General features: G+C 41.0%; 1 protein-coding gene across 1 annotated transcript; it reads left to right on the top strand.

Moving 5' to 3' along the window:
• The first annotated feature begins 1,525 nt into the window (after window positions 1–1,525).
• LOC118790989 (LON peptidase N-terminal domain and RING finger protein 3-like) lies at window positions 1,526–9,848 on the top strand. Its single transcript, XM_036548178.1, has 12 exons — window positions 1,526–2,281; window positions 3,703–3,821; window positions 3,987–4,109; window positions 4,527–4,679; window positions 4,903–5,158; window positions 5,270–5,357; window positions 6,358–6,472; window positions 6,568–6,689; window positions 7,106–7,264; window positions 7,614–7,776; window positions 8,000–8,149; window positions 9,034–9,848. The coding sequence occupies exons 1-12, from the start codon at window positions 1,627–1,629 to the stop codon at window positions 9,190–9,192; spliced, it is 2,262 nt and encodes a 753-aa protein (XP_036404071.1). The 5' UTR covers window positions 1,526–1,626; the 3' UTR covers window positions 9,193–9,848.
• Window positions 9,849–10,294: the final 446 nt, after the last annotated feature.

The raw sequence follows: 10,294 nt of genomic DNA on the forward strand, positions 1-10,294 counted from the left end.
CAGCACCAATAAAGCAACAACCATATAAAGTATGGAAGTAGGTCTTGTAAAGAGAAAATGTAATTAAAAGAAATATTGTATGGTCATTTACTTAATTTACTGGTGTTTTTTTACCTTTCTAAATATTCCATGAAAATTTCACTTATCGTGCTCAGGGCAGAATGAAGCCCTGCATTACTACTGTAGGTTTTGAACCCATGTGAACTTTGGACATTACAATGCCAATACCTTAGCAATGATGTTGTACATCTTGGTCTGTTTTCCTGCATCCATGCATGGCTTTAGCCACGTCAGAAAGCTGATATTCTATTCTCATTGAGGCTCTCTGGAGACAATCTGCTCTCAAAGTTACATAACTGACCGTAGGCAGAGAAATAATTGCCTTTGCCAATAAACTGAAGTATATGGCCATTTAAATTCATTTCTTTTAGATGAGTCTCTGTAGAATACCCACATAGTGATTGATGTTATTTGCACAGAAAACCTCTCTTCGCTGGATGAAACTTCTGGTTGGTCTGAGGATACTGTACACTGTAGTCACCTTCAAGAATAATCAAAAGATGATCCTACACAAGCAGATGATCTCTATTCAGGTAGGAATATGAAATGTAACACTGAAAACAGCACCGTGAGAAGCATCAGTGTTAATTAATGGAAGTAGACAAGATTCCACTATTAAATTAGGACTGGCACTAATCCCACTTTTTATGCCTTGAAGCTGCATGATCTACAAGTATGGTCACTGTTCACTGGACACTGGACTTACATAGGTTATATTTTTTTTACTATTATATTATGACTGACTCGGGAGCAAACCCTCATTGCTAAATAAACACTAAACCCCCTTCAAGGTCTCGACAGTCTGGGTGACAGTGGTGGCCCACTTACCCAGACTCAGTAATGTTATCAGGAAGGTTGCCCCAGCCTGCTTTAGAATCCTGTCTGAAAATGGGATTGAGACCATATGATCAACTCAAGATGACCCATATGTAGAGCAGCCGTGGTAATCTTTCAACGGACGTCCTGTAACAGATTATGTATAACTAAATTATTTGTGCTGAAATCCTTTCCTCTGACCTTTAATGAACTGGTCAATCTGAAAGTGGACTGGCACTGTACATGAAAGTTATCTACTGGATAAAAAGGCCATCACATTATTTATTTTAGTGTGTAGTCCTGCCAGACTTATTTGTGGCAGTTGGTCACTTGCTAAATTGAGATACACATGGCACAGTCATATTTTATTCCTTAGCGTGGCCTTTGCAGACGTCGTTACACGTGTAACAAATGGTTCGCTGTTGGGTGTGAGATACCACAAACACTGATAATATGTTGATAAAATAATAGCAAACTAACAGAAAAGTATTCCTCATCGCGACAGACTGAAACTGTTAGAGCTGACTTGTTTTGTAACAGTCTGAGAAAGCTGTCCAATGAGAACAGCTGGCGACGGTCACATGACATTTTATGTAACTTTTTTTTCCATAGGGTCAGTATAGCAGAACGATGGATTCATTAAAGAGACGCGAGTGGGGCAGGGGACGGAGAGCAAACAAAATGCTAGCGGTGTCTGTGACTACCAAACAAGGGATGATAATTGATTAATAACATATAATCATATCAGAAATGGGCACAGAGAGCGTGGAAGGAATTGTCATGTTGGAGCTCGCTGCGGAAGCCTTTCAAGCGAAAAACTTTCAGCTTGCTGCTGACATCTACGAATGCCAACTACAGAATTTCGCCGACGTCGCTACCCAACAGGAGCTGTTAGTGAAGCGGGCTGATGCTCTGGCATTTGATGGCAGGCTTAGTGAAGCTTTCGAAATCTACCAGAGAGCTTCTAAACTCGAGAGGTTACGACCTGCACAGCTTGAAAATCTGACAGAATGTCTAACCAACAGCATCCAAAGAAAAGAGGGGGTTGTCAGTCTAAAGAACCAACAGGAGTCAGGGACTACCGCATGCGGCGGATATGATGCTTTCACTTGCAGGATATGTTGGGGATATCTATACGAGCCGGTTACATTGCCTTGTGGACACTGCTTTTGCAGAAAGTGCCTGCCAAGGGAAAGTATGCCAGTTTGCTGCAAGGAGTGCAAAGATAGTTCGAAACTCACCGATGTGCAGAATTACAGGGTCAACGTGGTTCTCAGCAACTTGTTGTCCAAGTATTTTTCATCCGAGCTGCTTGCTGTTCAGCTGAGACAAGAGGGGAATAGATTATATGCAGAGAAGAAACTGGAGGCTGCTTTGGAGAAATACAACGAAGCAATACAAATAGGTAATCGTGTCTTTGTAGATACTGCAATATTTATTAATGTGATTTAATGGTCTTTTTACCTTTCATATAGGTGCTCTTTGAAAATAATCACTTGTGTCATGTTAAGGGTTTGTTGCCGAACAAATACAGTACAATTACAGTGTGTTCATAAAGGCTGTGACCATGTGTCTGGATTGTTTTTTCCCCAAAGTAGGCCTATATAAGTTCTTCCGTAATACTTTTGTTGTCTTGTCGGATGGAAGAGGTGTATGTTATGCGGGTGTCTTAATCTTATGCATTCATGCAATAATTTTGAATACGTCTGAACTGAGTTGTAGGCTACTAAATAAGCTGTCTTCATTACCAATATGTGACATGTGCAAAACAGCAAGTATTAGAAAGTTCGGGACACCGCCAGAGTAACGAATAAATGTTGTGAACAAACTTTAACAATGATGATATTACATAGCGAATAGAGGGAGGCGTGGAAGTTGAATAAGATGTTAATGTAGGCCAGCGGAACAAACATTGCATAACCTCCTGCTGCATTTTTGTTAATCGCCACTGAGCGCCCGTGATTGTGTAACCAACAATAACACCACAATATGTGGGTCAGAGGTGGCGAGGATCTGTCAAAATGGAATTCCTCAAATTTTTCTTATACCGGTGATTAAACTGATGAACAACGCTTGCAATAAATGGTGGTGCAAGACGCAAGTTCTCCTCCTCACTTGATGACTACGATCTGCAATGGACATGACAGACTGATCAAGAAATACACCTCCTGTAGTCCTCCACTAAAAATAAAATGAAACATGCGTATGTTCCACTAAAATAATTGAACGGCTTAAATTTGAAACCAGCAATTTAACACTGTATCTAATGCCAGCGCAGAGCAGAGTGTCCCAAAGTATGGTACAGCTATATCCCGGGAATGCGGACGGTACAACGTGCACTAATTCTCACCTTACCACATAAAAGTGCGTTTTCGTTTTCAATAGCCTACGATTGCTATCGGAATAACTAATGGTTGAGTAGTTGCCTATTATTTTTGACTATTATGAGACAATTCATTTCAGCTCTCATACGGAATGTCTTGGATTTGATTAACTCTTGAAGGAAGCTTCATATTTACCCACCAATACAACGCTTTATTTCGGAGCTAAATCAGTATGAAGTCCATTCTCAGTTGTGTCGAAAAGTCCCTAAAGTCAGTAATCATATAATGCTGTTATAAAGGTTTCTTTCTGTTAATTGGATATAATAACACTTCCAATATAATTGTAGAATTCTGAGAATAAAAATTTCCCTATAATATAGTTTTTGTAAAGACATTGTGTGTGACAGCCTCCATTTTTGTACACAGTACCATTTTGTCAATGCCAACATATAAAGTATTTCAAGGCCCATGTATTTATGGTCAATTTGTTTTTTTCCCTCAGCTCCAAGGGACCATGTGCTTTTCAGCAACCGATCACAGATAAACTCCAGTCTGAAAAGGTTTGAAGATGCACTAGGTGATGCAGAGATGGCATGCAAACTTCAGCCTCACTGGCTTAAGGTGAGGACGGATTGTTTCCTAAATATTTATTTTTCACATTTAGTGTTTAATTCATGTGTGTATTCAGAATTAATGCATTAGTAATTGGACAGAATGTTACTCCCTTATGGTTGCATTCGTTTTGTATTTGGCAACCACATTTTCAAAGCAATTCTTTCATTATAGGGACATTTAAGGAAAGCGCAAGCTCTTCTCTCACTGAGAAAAATGGAGGAAGCTTTAACAGAGTACTTGCTCTGCATCGCTCTAGAACCAGAAAGCAAATTGGCAAAGTCAGAGGCTCAAAAGGTAAACACCCTTGCCCGTAACCTGTTACTGACTGTATTGTTATCCTGCGACACCCTTCAAACCCACGAGCCAGATAATACATGTACTCTTAAAGTGTCCCTGTCCCCTGAGTTTGGAGGGTGCTGATATTAATGAACAATGTGTAAGATTACAATGACACTTGCTATAATAAATGTCATTGTAATCTCTACCAGCTAGCTTGCACCTTGTCTGGCCAGCTATTGAAACGTGGATAAAAGCGCCTGCCAGATGAATAAATGTAATGTAAATGTTAATGAGATATGTAGACTTGAGGACAAAGCACACCGTGGTAGCACTGACTAGCTCCCGATATACAGCAAAGCAAATACATCACGAGACACAAGCAGTAGGCCATAGATTCAAGCCCCATTTTTAATTATGTTGTGGTTTGTTTAGCTGCTGAGTGATCTCTTCGCTCCAGTTCCCGATGACGTCCAGGAGGGAATACCAGACTGCGTTACTTTGCTGTCCTCGAGAGCCAGGATAAAGGGAAATGCAGTGACCTCATCAGGCTCTTTTGAACATACCAGCTCAATAAGGCTGCACAAGGTAAGGGGTGTGGTCACGCTCAGTCTCTGAATGTGTGACACAAGTCAATTTGCTGGCGTTGGAGATATGAAGAAGTACAGTACAGTATGGTCCTTCAGGCCACAGCACACACCCCAATGGAGTGTGCAAAAATGGATGACCAAAGCAGGCGATGCAGTGGAAATGCCCTCAGATGTTGCTCACAGAAGTTTCTTTTAAGGAATGAAATGCTGTTTTCTCACAGGACTGCAACAAGAGCAAAGACAACACAATCTTTCAAGAAGAGCTGAAGTTGCCACAGGTGCCGAGTTGCATTGAAACAGTGGACGGCCTGGATGTGAAGCCAGCCTGCTGCGAGGAGAGAAGTGTTTCCTCGGTGTGTCACCCCACTGTCATCGACAGAAGCTACATTCTCAAACGCAAGCACAGCACAGAGGAAGAGGAGGAGGAAGATAAAAAAGCATCAGGCACAGAACGGCCTTGCAAGCGCTCCAAATCAGGTTAGTTTCCAGAGCAGAGTGGTTGGGAAGTTTCAGACCAGTTGTCATGTCTCCAGAGAGGTTGTGAAGTGTAAGACCAGGTGAAGTAACACAGTCTCATTTACCTCTCAGAAGGGATGTTGAAAGATGGGGCAGGATCGAGGTTCGCCATCGCCAGTGACCTTGACGCAGCTGACCTGGAGTGCTCTTTGTGTATGAGGTATGGCACCATTTCTTGTTAGAGACCTCTTATCTATAAACCTCAATAGCCTCTCTTGTAAACCACAGCCTGTGATTTTTCAGTACCCACTTAAAGAATTTAGTTGCAATCTTGTGGCTTTTGTGTTTCAGGCTACATGAGAGGTGGTGTTGCAAGAGCCTGTATTCCACCTAAAACTAGTAATCAAGCTTTCTATTGTACTATTTTTCTATGTACCCTCTTGTCACTTCTGACTTTCAACACATTTTGCAGTATACTGGAAAGGAAATGCAGAATCAGTGAAGAACCTATTGAATGTATTGAAAGGACCAATGTTAGACAGCTTCTGCCAAGCAGTTATCTTAAATTTTCATGAAACAGTTAACACATTGTTGTCCTTAAACTTCTTTTTGGACACAACCATGACACAACCAAGGCAACTTACAGGGCATTTAAAATTGATGTGCAGAACACACATCACATATAAACCAGCACAATACAATGCATACCATGTAACTATCTCAATAGCAGTGTGGAGTCATCTTATGCGATTTAGCATGGAGAGTCTGTCTCCAACTATATTGGAATTCTCAGTACACGTTTCCCATCATTTGAGCCCAGAAGTGTAATGAGAGAATTACACACTTTTTCTGCTGGTATTCTGCGATTTAGTATTTTCAATACCTCAGTACAGAGCCATTCAGCCATACTTACTGAACCATATAGTGAGTCAGCTGCATGCATTGTTGAGTCATTAGTTACATTGTGTATATAATACTTCTTGTATTGTATTTAAATGTGTAGGGAATTGTAATGTATAAAATGTGCTTTTGCATGCATGCATTTGTGACTTACGATGTAGTGTCACAGAGGTCAATGACAACAGAATCATTTTGAGAAGGAGCTGCATTTTCAGTAGGAAAAAATGATTCAGTACACAATCAGCCTTTTGAGAGGGCGTAGTTATGAAGGCTGCTTTGTCACAAGATATTGTCTCCTTTTTGCCCCCCATGCATCTTAGGCTTTTCTATGAACCGGTCACCACACCGTGTGGTCACACCTTCTGCCTGAAATGTCTGGAGAGAAGTCTTGACCACAACTCCAAATGCCCCTTGTGCAAGGAGGACCTCTCTGAGGTACGTTTCACCAGGGTACAGGATCTTCTGGGTCAGACACATGATGGACTTTTCATTTACAAGTACATCATGTTGATTTTTCCTTGTGCTTGCAGTACTTGGCTCAGAGGCGATACTGTAAGACCTTCCTGATGGAGGACCTAATTGCCATATATCTGCCTGATGAGCTTGTTGACCGACAGAAAATGAACGAGGAAGAAATCGCTGAACTATCCAAGTAAGAGCTAAGGCCACTGACAAGTCATCTGAAATGTGCCGAATTGGACCTGTACTACATCAGTGCAGGCCCAGATTCAGTCTAACCACAGACACACTTTGGCTTTAGCCAACAGTAAACAGCAATATGTTTGTTTAATTTTTGAAGAACCCTTTTTAATTTAAGTGAAGCAATTACAGTTTCTGTAAGCATCAAAAACATTCTTACTGAAATGCACTTCTCAAATATCAGAAGCAAGCTTGTTGCACTTATATTAGTGCTACTTTTTCATTTAGCTTCCTTGAAAATGTTGTACCTGTCATCTCCTAAGAGTGGTCATTATGTTGAACACCCTGCATCAGACCTCCTGCTGTGTAAACAAAGTAACTTTTACTGTATGAAGTTGTTTTTTGACACAGTGTTCTTTCTCCCTGCAGTCTGAACAAGAACGTGCCTATATTTGTTTGCACCATGGCCTTCCCCACTGTCCCCTGCCCCCTTCACATCTTTGAGCCCTGCTATCGGCTCATGATCCGTCGGTGCATGGAAACCGGAACCAAGCAGTTTGGAATGTGCCTGAGCAATTCCATCAACGGGTGAGCATCACTGCCCAAAGATGACAGAGCCAGGCTGGGAAGCCAGACCAAAGCTTTACACTGGCTGCTTTTTTGTTTTTGTGTGTGTGTGTGTGTGTGTGTGTGTGCGCACGTTTTTATAAAGTAAGTGAGCAAAAGTGTAGATATGTAATGTGAACAGAAATCTATGAAATGTTACAAATGGAGCTGCACTATATTTTGAATACGAAAGATCTCTACACAAATAGAGACTTTTATTGCACTAATGTATGTTGTGTGCTATGCAGAGCTATGCAGTGTTTTCGTGTGGCTTCCTGGCTTGATTACAGTATATTCCGTGGTTTTATAGTTGCATTTCCCTACCTTTCAGGTTTGCTGATTATGGATGCATGCTGGAGATCCGGAGCGTGGAGTTCTTCGCTGACGGCCGCTCTGTTGTGGACACCATTGGAAAAAGAAGATTCAGAGTTATCCAGCACAGCCAGAGAGATGGATACAACACAGCAGACATTGAATACCTGGAAGATGAGAAGGTATGTCAGTCTCTTAGCTGACGCAATATCAGTTCTCTGGATCAAGCTTTCTTTGTCATTGATTTCTCTGAGAATTTGAAATTAATCCTCCTGATAGACATGTTTACCCCATAAATTATACATGTAGTCATTTTACTCCACGATTTGCTTGTGATACAGTGTTACTCTCCTTATTGTCAATAAAAGCAGTACTGCAGTAGTAAGTAACTGGTTTGATTGGCAGGTGGAGGGAGAAAAGGAGGTAGAGTTAAGGACACTCCACGATGCTGTGTACGATCAAGCCGTAACCTGGGTCAATTCACTGAAGCCTGAGCAGAGAGAACGGATCGAGGGTCACTTTGGCCCCATGCCTGAAAAGGATCCAGAACCACAGGTTGGTGGATGGTGTTTTTGAACTTTTGATGTAGTCTACCCTCTTAAATGTAGGAATGATTTTTATTCACCCTTTGTTCAGGTGTTTGACTTTATATGCGGTATGTCAGTTTCATTAACATGGCATAAAAAAATCCCTTCTATTTTCACTCATGGACATGTAGTCAACTCCTGATGTTGTCTTGTACTGAAAAAAATATATTTCCATAAATTAGTCCAAATTAAATACTACCTGCTAAGCTTGAGGCATTAATAGCAACAGGGGAAAAAACCTAAAATAGATGCAGCACAACGGGGAGTGGCATTTGAGGAGGAACCCATTGGCATTTCATACAAGACTATTGAAGCTTGTGGCTAAAAAAGTGCTCTGCCACAAGTGTGATGTAAAAGGTCAAGTCTCACTAAGAAATATGTAAAAAGAATCATAGGGAGTACCAAATGGTGTTACAGTTTTCAGTACAAGAAATCCACTCCTCTGTGAATATTAAAATACAGAAAAACAGTGTGATAAATGTGATAATGCAGAGAATCAACCATTAAGAGTCTATAGCATATGGAAGTTTCTCTAGGCAGAAACAGGTTATGTGTTAGAAAGTTAATGTGTTGGAAATGTACTTCCCCTCAACAAGTCCATCTTCAAAGTAGCCCAGTGTAATGTGAATGTTACTATTGCAGTAATATAAATAGTCAATGAAATGTCATGAAGAATAGAAATAGCCTGAGTAGCAACAGCGGGGGGATGACTTGTTGTCAGAGTCAGATGAAGTTTTGGCCATTCCTGGTCAGTGCTGTTGATGTCACATTGTAGTGGGCTGTCACCATGTGAATGGAAAATGAGTGGCTTTGGCTGTCCAGCACTGATGGCTATCTCTCACTCTGTCCTAGGTCAGTCCCAACGGGCCTTCCTGGTGCTGGTGGCTCCTCGCAGTCCTGCCTCTGGAGGGCCGTGCCCAGCTCCCTTTTCTTGCCCTGACCTCCCTCAAAGATCGGCTGGCAGGCATCCGCAGGGTGCTCCTCTTCATGTCCCGAAATCGCTCCCGGTGATCCACCTCACTCCTCCACTTCCTCACGTGTGTATCTATCGCCTTCATTTTTCCACCCGACCAAATTCAGTACAGCCTTCCATACGGAAGTACTGCTGGCAGATGGACTATTAGAATAATAAAATAGAGTTGCTGTACAACCCCATTTGGAGTTGATACAAGTTACTCTCACTGTGCTTTGCAACCAACGTGCTTTAAAAATGGGTGAGCTCAACAGGCAAAGTTGCACATTTTCAGCAGAGGTGATTAAGTGACAACCAGTTCTATTTAAACATACTTCAAACCTTGGAACTCTGGGAAACATGTCCCATAAGCACCATGGTGAAAGTCTGCCAAAATTTCTTTCCTGTTAAACGCACCCAGGATTTAATGTGTATTTAATTTAATTTTTATTCATGGTTTTTGTGTGTGCGTGTGTGTTTGTGTGTCACTGTTTACATCACTTGGGATTAATGATTAATCATGTGTTATTCAGTTAATGTTTGAAAGGGTTTGCGTTTGTCTCTGTTACACATTGTATGATTTACAGCTCTTTGGCTGAAGCTTTCATGCAGTATTATTTACATTTTAATAAACTGACATAACCACCAAACAATGCCCTTTGACTTTTCCCGGGTTGATACATGAAGTAAATATTCAATAGAATATTTGATGGGAACAGGGACCTATATCACTGACTGAATAAGGATGCTGTAGTCTGTTTGGACTCACTGATGTAGACCTGCAAAGAGAATGCAGATTGTCAGTGACATTGGTGGAATTTTTTTAATCTTCTCTTCTTTTGCATACTGCCTTTTCTATAAGGCAAAAGGAGAATGAGGTATAAAAGAGTCATCAGTTTAAATCAAACCAGTTTCCTTGTGTGCTTAAGAAAAGTATTGGTATACCCTTTCCTCATACTAAAAAGTGCTGTTCAAAGGGTTTTGTTGGAGGCTTACATATGTTTTGCAAACCTTTCTTTCAAAGTTGAGTGAGACTTATAGTAACTATGTTATAGTTATCATTATTTATGCATTTCAGTGTCAGTCTGACAGTGTGTGAGAACACAGAAAATGTGCAAGGATGTTGTTAAATTAAAATCAGATCTCATCTAGGACTATCTG

Source organism: Megalops cyprinoides, chromosome 16 (assembly GCF_013368585.1).
Source record: "Megalops cyprinoides isolate fMegCyp1 chromosome 16, fMegCyp1.pri, whole genome shotgun sequence".
In the NCBI taxonomy this organism is placed as follows: domain Eukaryota; kingdom Metazoa; phylum Chordata; class Actinopteri; order Elopiformes; family Megalopidae; genus Megalops; species Megalops cyprinoides.

Bases quoted from the DNA above. Each gene is read 5' to 3' on its own strand.
- LOC118790989 (XM_036548178.1), top strand. From the start codon at position 1,627: ATGGGCACAGAGAGCGTGGAAGGAATTGTCATGTTGGAGCTCGCTGCG. The intron at 3,822-3,986 runs GTGAGGACGGAT...CTTTCATTATAG, and splicing joins TTCAGCCTCACTGGCTTAAG to GGACATTTAAGGAAAGCGCA. The intron at 5,159-5,269 runs GTTAGTTTCCAG...TTTACCTCTCAG, and splicing joins TTGCAAGCGCTCCAAATCAG to AAGGGATGTTGAAAGATGGG.